Below are 13,726 nucleotides of genomic sequence, written 5' to 3'. Positions count from 1 at the left end.
GGGCAACTCTAAAGAATTCAGGAAGGTGTCAATCTGGGTTATGCTTACCCCTGGAACTCTGGAATATAGAGTTTTGTAAAACATTTCAAACACTTCTTGAATTTCACTTAGCTATTTTTTTATCACTTTTGTTCTTGGATCCCTAACTCTATGAATTGTATTTTCTGCTATCTTTTTTTTTTCAGTTTCCACACCAATATTTTCATAGATTTAGATCCACTTTCATAGTGTCTCTGTTTCAGAAACATTGTATTTTTTTCTAATTTCTTGTGTAGCCAAACTATTAATTTCATTACTAATTTTTTAAAATTTCCTGTAGTGCATCCTGTGCCAAACTCAATTTGTGTTTCTTTTTCTAGTTCCTTCAGCTTATTTTGTAATTCCTCGAATGTTTTATTCCTTATTTTCTTATACGAAGGTATCGCTATAATTTTCTGTCTTAAAACAGCCTTCAGAGTATCCCATAGAATGGGAGGTGAAACCTCTCCATTATCATTGAATTCTAAGTAAAGACCAATTTCTTTTTAAATTTGTTTTAAGTATTTAAGTAAGATTTCCAAAAATATTAGATACAGAGGAGATGTCAGGCGTAAGTTTTTTACACAGAGAGTGGTGAGCGCGTGGAATGGGCTACCGGCGATATTGGTGGAAGTGGATACAATAGGGTCGTTTAAGCGATTCCTGGACAGGTACATGGAGCTTAGAAAAATAGAGGGCTATGGGTAACCCTAGGTAATTTATAAAGTAAGTATATGTTTGGCACAGCATATTGTGCTGTAGGTTTTCTATGTCTCTATACCAACAGTCTTGGCCTCCATAGCTGTCTGTGGTGGGGCATTCCACAGATTTACCACTCTCTGGCTAAAAAAATCATTCTTACCTCTGTTTTAAAGAATTGCCCCTCAATTTTGAGGCTGTACCCTCTAGTTCCATCCATAGGAATCATACTCTCCCCATACACCTTATCTAGTCCTCTCAACATTCCGTAGGTTATGATGAGATCCTCACATATTCCTCTAAATTCTAGTGAGTACAGGCCCAAAGCTACCAAATGCTCCTGATATGTGAACCCCTTCATTCCTGGAATCATTCTCGTAAATCTCCTCTGAATTCTCTCCATGACAACACATCCTTCCTGAGATACAGGACCCAAAACCGTTGACAATACTGCATGCAGCCTCAGCATTATCTGCTTGCTTTTATACTCTAATCCCCTTGAAATGAATGCAAACATTACATTAGCCTTCTTTACCCCAAACTCAACCTGTAAATTAACTTTTTGGGAGCCTTGCACGAGGACTCCTAAGTCCCGCACAAGGACTCCTAATACCCTTTGCACTTCAGATGTTAGAATTTTCTCCCCATTTAGATAATAGTCCGCACTATTGTTCCTTTTACCAAAATGCATCATCATACATTTCCCAACACTGTATTCCTTCTGCCACTTTTTTGCTCATTCTTCCAATTGCCTAAGTCCTGTTGCAATCACACTTCTTCCTCAGCACTATCTTGCTCTCCACCTATCTTTGTATCTTCTGCAAACTTTGCCAGAAAGCCTTCAATTCCATTATCTAAATTATTGACAAACAATGTGAAAAGTAGTGGTCCCAATACTGACCCCTGATGGACACTAGTCACTGGCAGCCAACTAGAAAAGGTCCCCTTTATTCCCACTTGTTGCCTCCTGCCTGTCAGCCATTCTTCTATCTATTCCAGTATCTTTCTTGTAACACCATAGAATTTTTTCTTGTTAGGCAGCCTCATGTGTCGCACTTCATCAAATGCCTTCTAAAAATCCAAGTAAATGACATCCACTGCTTTTCCTTTGTCCATCCTGCTTCCTGGAAGAACTCTTAACAGATTTGTCAGGTAAGATCTCTCTTTACAGGAGCCATGCTGACTTTGACTTATTTTATCAATTGTCTCCAAGTACCCCAAAACCTCATCCTTCATAAAGAACTCCAATACTTTCCCAACCACTGAAGTCAGGCCAACTGCCCTATAATTTCCTTTCTTTTGCCTTCCACCATTCTTAAAGAGTGCAGTAACATTTCCAATTTTCCAGTCCTCTTGAACCATGCCAGAATCAAATGATTCCTGAAAGATCATGACCAACGCAGCTGCTATCTCTTCAGCAACCTCTTTCAGAACTCCAGGATATAGTCCATCTGGTTCAGGTGACTTATCCACTTTAAGGCCTTTCAGTTTACCTAATGCTTTTCCCTTTGTAATAGCAATGGCACTCACTCCTGCTCCCTGACACACACGGACCTCTGGCACAATGTTAGTGTCTTCCACAGTGAAGACTGATGCATAGTACTTAATAAGTTCTTCGCTATTTCTTTGCCCCAATTACTACCTCACCAGCATCATTTTCCAGTGGTCCAATATCAACCCTCACCTCCCTTTTACTCTTTATATAACTGAAAAAGCTTTCAGTTTTCTGTGTTGTATTATTGGCTAGTTTGCCCTCATATTTAATCTTATCCCTTCTTATGGCTTTTTTAGCTTTTTGTCTTCTGCTGCTGTAGCCCATCCACTCCAAGGTTCGATGTGTTGTACACTCAGAGATGCTCTTCTGCATGGCATTGTTGTAATGTGTGGTTATTTGAGTTACTGTCACCTTCCTGTCAACTTGAACCAGTCTGGCCATTCTCCTCTGACCTCTCTCATGTACAAGGCATTTTTCACCACACAACACCCACTGGATGTTTTTTTTTTGTTTTCCACACCATTCTCTATAAACTCTAGAGATGGTTGTGCATGAAAATTCCAGGGATCAGCAGTTTCTGAGATACTCAAACCACCCCATGTGACACCAACAATCATTCTACAATCACTTGGAACACTTTTCTTCCCCATTCTGATGTTTGGTCTGAGCAACAACTGAACTTCTTGATCATGTCTCATGCTTTTTGACATTAAGTTGACTTTGTTGACATTAATATCATTGATATGTGCTTTAATGAGCAGGTATACCTAATAAAGTGGTCACTGAGTATATTGCCCAATAGCATCACTGAGGTTATTTCTCCTGCTTCTCTGTTAATTCTGTACTGTCAATATGCATAGCAATTCACTCCTCGTTGCCTTCTTGAGTTTGTTTTGCTAACTGCAGACATCCTTCTAGGTCTTTTCTGGGCACATGAAGCTTAGAAAAATAGAGGGCTATGTGGTATGGTAATTCAAGACAGTTTCTAGAGTAGGTTACATGGTCAGCACAACATTGTGGACCAAAGGGCCTGTAATGTACTGCAGATTTCTTTGGCCTATGTTCTATGTTCTCATCTGAAGCCTGATCTAATCCCACCATATCTACTGTACCGAGATCAGGCAAAGGGTTTTTAACCTGAAACATTAACTTATTTTCCTTTCCACAGTTGTTGCTGAACAATAAATGCAATGCTGAATCCTTTTTGCCTGTTTGAAAGGAACTCTTGATTGTGTTAGAAAGCAAAATTATAATATGCAATAGAGCAAATTAATTCTTGGTGTTAATAATGGAAAATCAAACATAAAAGGTTAATCCAATTCAGATACACAAGATTAAAGAGCAGGCTGCATGGAACTCAACTGTGAGCAAACAGTGAAACATTGGTCCCATGGCAACACTCGCTTTAACTGTGGATTGGAGAGCTTCCATCCTACTGCTGGAATTTTTATGAATATCTAAAATGAGGAGACTGTCATTTCCCTTGCCGCCCTTGCTGTGTGTATGTATAAGTTAAAGAATTGCCTGCATCTGCAAAATTCATTTGTATTTTGTGACTCAAGAGTCAGAATTTTCCATGCCAACATGGTTGTGATGACACTACCTAAGTGGCAATGTGAAAGAAATTTTCAACTCTGCTAATAGCTTGAAAAATGTCAATGAACCAGACACTAGCAGTCATATTTAAATGCTACAGTCATATTTGGAACTGCTGTACTTCTGTCTCTGAATTTAATATGACAAATAATTCAAGAATAAGTGTTTGCTATACTCATGTACGGGCTGGTCAGTGGTGTAGTGGCATCAGCACTGGACTTTGAGGTAGATGGAGCTGAGTTCGAATCCATTTGGACCCCAACCTGGGCAGCAGCAGTATCTGCACAGAAGAAAGGCCTGGTAATCTACTTCTGTATCTTGCCACGAAAACACCATGCCATGAATTGACAATGACTTGACAGCACTCGACAACAACAATACTTATGGATGCTAAATAAGCAAGTGCATATTCATGTATTATAAATAAGTGAGCATATATTTATACCTAGTGCTTTATTTCATCGCCGATAAGCCCAGCAATGCAGACAAACATGACTGAACCAATATTCTACACAAAGCTAGATGCTGATGAGACAGAGCAATGCTTTACAGGCAGCAAACAAAACCATTGACTTTTGCTGGACTAAGATCTCTGCAATTCATAGCCTGAAATTTCCCTTTAGTAGTTGTTGCTTTGAACTATCTGCACAACCTGGTATCAGTTAACTGGACTCTGGAGAATGCAGAGCTGCCACGGCTACCATTGCTGGAGTGGAGACATGTTAACTGGCCCACACAGTACATGTTGATGATGATGCTCCACATGTCTAAAGGTTCAGTTGAAGATAAGAACCTTAGATGTGGTCCGCTTGTGCCTACATTTTTAACTGAAGTGTTATACATGTATGCACTGGCCAGCAAACCTGAAAAGCTCACCATTTACCAATTCTCAAAGACTCTGTCTTAGCTTGGAAGTGGACTACCAGTTGATTGGCAAGGCTTAGCTAGCATAGCGTTGCTCTGATTTTAACTGTCAGGCTTCACCCAATGGATTGGCTTGACAGAAAATCAGGACCCTTCCAAGCTCACTGATTATCAGAATCAGGTTTGATATCATCAACATATGTCGTAAAATTTGTTGTTATGCGATTGTACGTTTGCAAATGCCTTTGATAATGGCAGACATTTGGAAGCACAGATAATACTATTAATAAATCAGTAAGTGATTTAAATCAATTAATATCTCTAGACCACAATTAAAACACTTAAATACTCTTTGAATTGATTCAGCAAGATTGCCTAGGTAAAGTGCGGGGTATCTTGAGAAAGTTTGTACTCCCCTTTTTAGAGTCTCCATGCAACGAGTTGTAAACTCAAGAGAGTCTGTAAATGCTGAAAATCCAGAATAACACACACAAAATGCTGAAAACTCAACAAGTCAGGCAGAATAAATGGAAATTAATTAAGAGCTAACGTTTCAGGCTGAGACCCTTCCTCAGGACTGGATAGGAATGGGGAAGAAGGCAGAATACAAAGATGGAGTACAAGTTAGAAGGGAATAGGTGAAGCCAAGTTGGTGAAGGAGGGGAATGAAGTAAAATCTTGGGAGAGAAGAAATCTGATAGGAAAATAGAGTGGACAATGGGAGAAGGGGCACCACAGGGAGGTGTTAGGAAGGTGAGGAGAAGAGAAGTGGTAAGAGGGGAGCCAGAACAGGGAATGGAAAAAGAGAGAAGGGGGAGGGAAGAAATTAATGGAAGCTGGAGAAATTAATGTTGTTCTGGTATTAGTGATCAGCTGAGCAGAAGTGTAGCACTTCCTCTTTATCTGAGAGTTCCACATTTCTCCTAGGGATAGAACAGTACAGCACAGCACAGGCCCTTTAGCCCATGATGTCCCTTTAACCTACTCCAAGCTCAATCTAACCCTTTTCTTCTACTTAGCCTTCCATTTTTCTTTAATACATGTGCCTAAGAGTCTTGTAAAAGTTTCTAATGTATCTGCCTCTACCACTATCCCTGGCACAACCCTCCAGGCATCTATCACTCTCTATGTAAAATCCCTGCTCTACTTCTGACATCCTTCCCCCTATCTTTTCCTCCAGTGTTACAATAGCACATACGGTCACAAAATAATAGTAGCTCAAGGTACTGAATGGCATGGCCTGAAGATTGATGATGCATAGGCTATTATTCTGGAGCCATGTTTCTGTAGGAATAAGCACACAGTAGTTCCTCATCTCCCACTGGGTCAGCCACAGATGAAGGCATTCCAGCTTGTCTTCCAGAGAGCAAACACTGCAGAGCAGGAATGATGGGAGAGTGGGCCTGCAGGGACTAGTTTCCAACTTAGCACTGATTCCAGCATGCCTACAGCGCCTCTGTTATCTCCCATACCATCTCTGGTGTCATCTTCACTATGCAGCATCAGGGCCTGGTCCGCACAACAACTGCCATGCAGCTCCTCTGCCATTGGTCTTTCCAATGAATTAATCAACTGCACTTACAGTATTTTGTAGTACCAAACCACAACAGGGTTTTGCGATCACAAGAAAAATGTTTAAGACAAACATTGTTTGTTGGACATGGAGAGCCTGCTGCAACTAAGTGTGCTGCCATCTTACCAAAAGTCCACTCAATCTATGTCTCTTGTCATCTTGTACAATTCTACCAAGTCCCCTGTCATCCTCCTTTGCTCCAAAGAGAAAAGACCAAAGATCAAGCTCATTCAACCTATCCTCATAAGAGATGCTCTCTAATCCAGGCAGCATCCTGGTAAATCTCCTCTGCACCCTCTGTAAAGCTTCCACATCCTTCTTACAATGAGTGACCAGAGCTGAGCACAATACTCCAAGTGTGGCCATGTAAAAAGGGAAGATCTATCTCTTCAGTGTTATGAGACCACAGGTTTTGTTCACTGTGGACTATCACTTTAAGAGACACTTGGATGAGGCGGATCTATGATGTCAGTATGACAAGCTATGACGGACTGCTGAGATTTTCAGTAAGGAGAGAGAGAGAGAGAGAGAGAGAGAGAGAGTCAGAAACATGCTGTTGGAACTTCAGCTTGTCACTACTATGGTTTGGATCTCTCCCATGCCCAAAAGATTGGATTGATTATCAGCTCGCAGTGCACAACAGACGTGTAACTTTCACTTTGTATAATGTGTGAATTTGTTGGAGTATCCTGTGGTATCACTTTTGTTGTCCCTTACCTGGAATCAGGGTGTTCTGTGGTAAACACTTGAAGACGATATTCCTGTGAATGTCATCTAGTGATATTTCTAAGTGGATTTCAGAATGATAAGATCTTCAGCGACTGTTATTTTGTTTACCCAGCATGGAATCTGTGTTATTTTTCGTAATTGCCTTCTCTTTACATTTTTGTGTGGATTATAAATCTCTCCCCTCACTCACTTATTCTGTGGATTACTGAACTTTTCTACTTTACCATTTTAAGACTGTAAGCATTGTTTCCCAAGCTTGATAATTTGGGAGCTATATACACACCCATATATATGCATAAAACTGTTAACTTCTGTTTATTTTGTTTAATATTTTATATTTGCAGTAGATACTAATAAAGGTAGTGGTTTTAATATCAAAACCACACTCCATTTGTGATCTATTGCTGCTGGTATGAAAGATCAGTCATTGTTGGCTGCTTTTGCTGAATTCACTTTTCCATCTCTATTTCATAATCAAAATCTAAAAACCAATTTACTTTACCATAGAACACTACAGCACAGTACAGACCGTTCAGCCCTCCATGTTGTGCCGACCCATATAATCCTTAAAAAAAGTGCTAAACCCACACTACCCCATAACCTTCCATTTTTCTTTCATCCATGTGCCTGTCCAAGAGGCTCTTAAATACCCCTAATGTTTTAGCTTCCACCACCACCCCTGGCAAGTCATTCCAGGCACTCACAACCCTCTGTGTAAAAAACCTATCCCTGATGTTTCCCCTAAACTTCGCTCCCTTAATTTTGTACATATGCCCTTTGTTGCAGTCTCTGCCCTTAATGCTTCGATCACTTGTTTTTTCAAATGCCATCAGAAAAAAGGAATGAAGGAAAATAGTCTTGAAACCAGAAAATCATATGAACTGCATCTCACATGAAAATAATTCTGTGCTTCAAAGAACCTTCATTATTTTGCATGACCAGAAATCTTGGTATAGTGTTAACGAACAATTTTATACTTTGGAATGCCTGTTTTCCTAGGTGAAATTATACAAGCAAGTTACTCAGAGGCCAAAGTCGGTATAACCAAGCAGACATTTTAACAGTCTTTCTCTTCTAAGTGTTTCATTTCCGTTTTCAATGATTAAACCTAGTCTTTTGGTTTCTTATAGATAAACTAATATTTGACACATCATTGAAGAATTTTTCTGAATACTCCTGCCAATCACTGAACTGGAATGGCAAGTTTGGAACATAAGGCCAGCACCAAATGTAAAGCAGTTGAATTAGACACTTTAGAAGATGGAGTGAAAAGGTATTGTACATAGAAAATAGCAATTCCAAAATGTCCACATTTTAGAGTATCATTAGAGCTCTATCCTGATGAACTTAAATTAAAACTCAGTATCAATTGATACTTTGTAAGGAATATTTTGGATTCCCAGAAACATAGAGATCCAGGTTTGATTTTCAGGAAAATGAGGTTTACAAATTGTAAAATTTAATGGAATGGCTTTGTTACCAGATCTGGAGATTATTCATGTTAAGTACCACCCCTGTCAAACACATTGGGTCAGAATGCACATCTGCATTCTGTAGCTGATCTTTCTATTGGGAGCTGGCTGCTAGCTGCACTGGATGCATTAAAATGGTAGAGTGGTGCAACAGTTGGTGCCGCTGCTGCTGCCGCCTCACATCTCCAGCAACCGAGGTTCGATTCTGACGTCTGCTCCAATCTGTGGAGAGCTCATATTTAAGTTTGTTTATTGTCAATCTTTCTTACACAATTGTAAAGGAAAATTGCTACTCTAGATATGATGCAGCACAAAAAAGCAATAAGCATTAAGAAGACAATGAATAAACATAACAAAAATAAAGTTACATAGACTAATTGTATCAAACTTGAAAGACTTAAAGATTTCAAGATCAAAATCTCGCTGTGATTTTTATAAATGACAAGGATGAGGAAGTGAAGGGATGGGTTAGTAAACTTGCTGATGACACGATTGGGGATGTTCAGGATAGTGTGGAGGGCTGTCAGAGCTTACAGTGGGACATTGAAAGGAGGCAAAAATTGGGCTGAGAAGTGGCAGATGGAGTTCAACCCAGATAATTGAGGTGGTTCATTTTGGTAGGTCAAATATGATGGCAGAATACAGTACTAGTGGTAAGACTTGGCAGTGTAGAGGATCAGAGGGATGTTGGGGTCTGAGTCTATAGGACACTCAAAGCTGATGTGCAGGTTGACTCTGTGGTTAAGAAGGCATACGGTTCATTGGCCTTCATCAACTGTGGGATTGAGTTTAAGAGCAGAGAGGTAATGTTGCAGCTACATAGGACCCTGATCAGACCCTACTTGGAGTACTGTGCTCAGTTCTGGTCGCCTCACTACAGGAAGTATGTGCAGACTATAGAAAGTGTGCAGAGGAGATTTACAAGGATGTTGCCTGGATTGGGAAGCATGCCTTATGAGCTTTCTCATTAGGATATTAGTTCTCCTCCAGTTCAGGTGCAAACTGTCCATTCTGTACAGGTCCCACCTTCCCTAGAAGAGAGCGCAATAATCCAAAAATCTTTTGCCCTCCTTCCTATACCAACACCTTAGCCGCGTGTTAAACTGTATAATCTTCCTAGTTCAGGCCTCACTCACACATGGCGTGGTTAGTAATCCTGAGGTCACAACTCTGGAGGTCCTGCTCTTTAACTGAACACATAACCCAAAGCAGTTGCACAGGTTGACTCTGTGGTTAAGAAGGCGTATGGTGTATTGGCCTTCATCAATCGTGGAATTGAATTTAGGAGAGGAAATGTTGCAGCTATATAGGACCCTGGTCAGACCCCACTTGGAGTACTGTGCTCAGTTCTGGTTCCCTCACTACAAGAAGGATGTGGAAGCCATAAAAAAGGGTACAGAGGAGAGTTACAAGGATGTTGCCTGGGTTGGGGAGCATTCCTTATGAGAATAGGTTGAGTGAACTTGGCCTTTTCTCCTTGGAGCGAAGGAGAATGAGAGGTGATCTGATAGAGAATGATGAGAGGCCTTGATTGTGTGGATAGTCAGAGGCTTTTTTCCCAGGGCTGAAATGGCTAACATGAGAGGGCACAGTTTTAAGGTGCTTGGAAGTAGGTACAAAGGAGATGTCAGGAGTGAGGTTTTTTTACGCAGAGAATGGTGAGTACATGGAATGGTCTGCTGGCAACAGTAGTGGAGGCGGATACGATAGAGTCTTTTAAAAGACTCCTCAATAGGTACATGGAGCTTAGAAAACTAGAGAGCTATGGGTAATCCTATGTAATTTCTAAAGTAAGTACATGTTTGGCATGGTATTGTGTGCTGAAGGGCCTGTATTGTGCTGTAGGTTTTCTATGTTTCTATGTTTCTAAAATAATTGTTACTCAGGATTCAATGCAGCCCGAAAATGTACAATACAATAAAGAACACAATGGTGGAAAAAAACACAATAAATACAAATACCTAAGATAGCTTCTATACCGATTGATTGTATGTAAGGATTACATACAGTATGTACGGAAAGTGATGCGAGGCACAGGAGTGTCTGTACGTAAGGTAACTGACAGGCAATGATAAAGAGGTGGCGGTTGGGCATGTGGTGGGATGGGTTAGTCAGTGGAGCTGTTGATCAGCCTTACTGCTTGGGGCAAGTCATGATATTGCTGGCTTTTTCCAACACCCTTCTGGATATGTTTTTGATAGTGGTTAGGTTGATACCAGTTTGAACTACCCATGTAGAGCCATGTAGAGTCTGCAGCAGTGCAGCTTCTGTACCATCTTGTCAATATGTGGGTTTCACCTGGGTGCTGCACTGTATGATAGGTTAATTGGCCACTGTAAATTACCACTAGTGTAAAGGAGAATGGGAGACTTGTCCTGTGGGAGAGTACATTAGAGTGAACTGTGTCTTGGGGAGATGGTATTGTTTACAGAGCTACATATACTCCAGCCAAATCGTTGTCACCCACTGTATGTTGCAGAGGAACATGAGAAAGCTGACCTCTGGAGGTACACAACAATTCACTGCACCTCAGTATTATGAAGTGCATTAAAGGTCACATCAATCCTTTCACTCCATGAGAGAACTCAAGGCCTAGGGTATTCCATAACTTACAAGGTGGAGATGGCAGACTCGATTTGTATCTGCTCCCTTGGCTTTATGCCAGTGATTGCTAGCACCTCCATCCTTCACTTAAAAGATGTTTTGATTTAATTGTACTGTGATGCTCTGGGGTGGACATCCCTGCATTTCTAATGACCAGTACTGTTCATTGATTCTTGTGTTAAAATGATTTTGTGGGATTATGGTGGGAATTTCCAGGTCATTTATTGTTGCATTTTGGCTTGGGTTATACAGTTATTTGCTTGAATATTTGTGGGTCACCCTGACTGTAACTGGGATGTGTGATTGTCACCTCCCCCGTCGGTGTGAGACTGGTTGGGTTCACTCTGTGGGTCAGGGTGCCCGGTCTGTTTTGTGTCTATTACAGTAAAACAATTGTTGAGTTAAAGAGCTTCTTTGTCTGTCATTATGGACCAAATGCTCGCCACATTGGTGTCAGGAGTGGGATGGGAGATCGACAATGAGACTGAAGAGCTACAAAGTCAGATAGACTGCCTTAAGACCCAGGAATAAGACGAGGGACCAAGCAGTATGCCTCCCTCACACTTACAGGCTGGGCTCATGAAGATGAGATTCGGAGGGAGGACCTGGGAACTGAACATTGTGCCTTCCCAGGGAGCCCCAACTGAGCGAGCATACCTGGGCTCCCAAACTAAGGGGGCAGAGCGGAGCGCATCAATTGCCTCTGTAGTGACCCACACCGGAGAACCCAAGACACTGTAGCCATGGGAGGATGGGCACCATGGCAGACACCACTCAAGCAACAGGACAATCAAAGGGCCTCAATGATTTGCACCTCAGGGTCCACTCTGAAGCTCCCCAGATATAATAGTACCAGCTGCCTGAAGCCTTATCTGGGGCAGGTCAAACTTGCCACATGGCCCAATGTGACCCACCGAGACAGCAGTGCACTTTGACCTGGCGCTGGAGGGAAATGCCCTGCAGGCCCTCCTTGACCTAACGCCGATGGAGAAGTGCGACTAAAGGGCATTCATAGTGGCACTGGAGTGGTATTTTGAGTGAGGCCATTGGCAGAAGCAATGAGGGAAGATGGCATCATTTGGGAGAAAGCTTGGGGGCACTTGCAACAGATTTGGGCCACTGTGCTCGGCATGGCTACCCCCACTTTCCTCCCTTGGCCCAGGAAGAGCTTGCCATCCGTGCTTTTGTAAAGCTGCTGATGCTGGAGTGCCTTCGGCAGTATGTTTGCCTGACGTCACCATCATCGCTGGCCAAGGCGCTGGCTGAGGCAGAGAGGGCAGAAGCAACTTGAGCCCCCAAGTTGTTCCAGCGTTGCCTCGCATGCCACGGGCCCAGGCTTATGTCACTGAGGGTGAAGAGGAAACTGATGAGGAGGAGCCCATGAGACAGGCCCGACCCCGCTGTAGGCTATGAAATGACCTCTGCTACCAGTACAGGAAGGTCATTTGGCCCAGGAATGCCCCGCCACAGCTCAGAGCAGCCATCGGGAAATGCTGAGCAGGCAGTGCCACCCAAGACTTCCAGCACATCCCAGAAGGGGCCAGGCTGCCAGTCTAGCATGCTAATACAGCAGTACATGGTGGTGGCCCCAGTATGGCTCTACTGCCCCTCCCGGAAGAGGGGACTATCCCCCAAGATGGATAGTCTTGGGGATATCCATCTCTGATGTGGTATATTGGGTGTGATTGCCTGAGCAGAGGAAGGCAGTCATGCTGTACTGGACCTGTTGGTACTGCGTTGGCCCTTGGCCACCACTTACCCAGCGAGGCTGAAGGAAGGAAGTGGCACTCTGGGTGACCTACCTCATACAAACAGGGCCTTCCCTGGAGTGGGCAGCAGCATTCACACCCATTGGGACTTTTGGACTTTGCTATGGACACTGGAGATGCCAGAGATGGCTGACCCCTCGGGTGGGGCAGTGGGATGGGATGGCCGTGGGATGGACGGCTCTGGGATGGCCGTGGTTGACAGCCCCGCTCCTACGTTTATAATAACCAGCACTGTTTATTGTTCTTGTGTTAAAATGCTTTTGTGGGATAATGGTGGGAAGTTCTAGTTCATTTATTGTTACATTTTAGCTTGGGTTATGCAATTATTCACTTGTGTATTTTTGGGTCATCCTGACTGTAACCAGGGTGTATGATGGTCACCTCCCCTGTCTGTGTTAGACTGGTTGGGTTCACTCTGCAGGTCATGGTCTGTTTTGTGTCTCCCATAATCAAATGGTCATTGAGTTTAACGAGCTTCCTCATCTGTCGTTATGGACCAAATGCTCGCCACAGTATATTTGTGACTTTGATGAATGGTGGGCTGGATGACTTAATTATGTTGCTATGTCTTCTGGTCTTTTTGGTAGTTTACAATGATTTATATCTTTCTATTTTTTTCTTTTTTTCTTTCCTAATTTAAAAAAAAATTATCCAAATTGATTTCAGCTGTTTTGACCATCATCAGGCAGGTGTCAGAGCTGATAAGGGTGGAAGCCTCAGTTGCGTTAACTACTTGGGACTTCTTCCATATGAAGAATGGTGAGGGAACTGGAGCACAATAGGCCCAATAGTTTAATTGATGTTAAGAGGATTAGAAAAAGGTCTACAAGTTGAAAGATGCTTTGCAATATTTCAAAGACATTTTTACCTTAGTGATAAAGAATATTTACATTGATTGGTCATATAA

General features: G+C 42.2%; 1 protein-coding gene across 1 annotated transcript in view; it reads left to right on the top strand.

Annotated features, from left to right (window-relative positions):
• LOC132398293 (sodium-coupled neutral amino acid symporter 1-like) overlaps positions 1–13,726 on the top strand; it is a 104,023-nt gene that overhangs the window by 8,608 nt on the left and 81,689 nt on the right. The window contains exon 2 of the mRNA XM_059977496.1: positions 8,105–8,247. Within this exon, the coding sequence (XP_059833479.1) occupies positions 8,171–8,247 (77 nt within the window). The 5' untranslated portion in view covers positions 8,105–8,170. The remainder of the gene's footprint in view (positions 1–8,104; positions 8,248–13,726) is intronic.

This window comes from Hypanus sabinus, chromosome 8, assembly GCF_030144855.1.
Source record: "Hypanus sabinus isolate sHypSab1 chromosome 8, sHypSab1.hap1, whole genome shotgun sequence".
NCBI classification, from domain to species: Eukaryota; Metazoa; Chordata; class Chondrichthyes; order Myliobatiformes; family Dasyatidae; genus Hypanus; species Hypanus sabinus.
The sequence above is the reverse complement of the archived record's forward strand: the minus strand, read 5'-3'. Positions and strand labels throughout refer to the sequence as shown.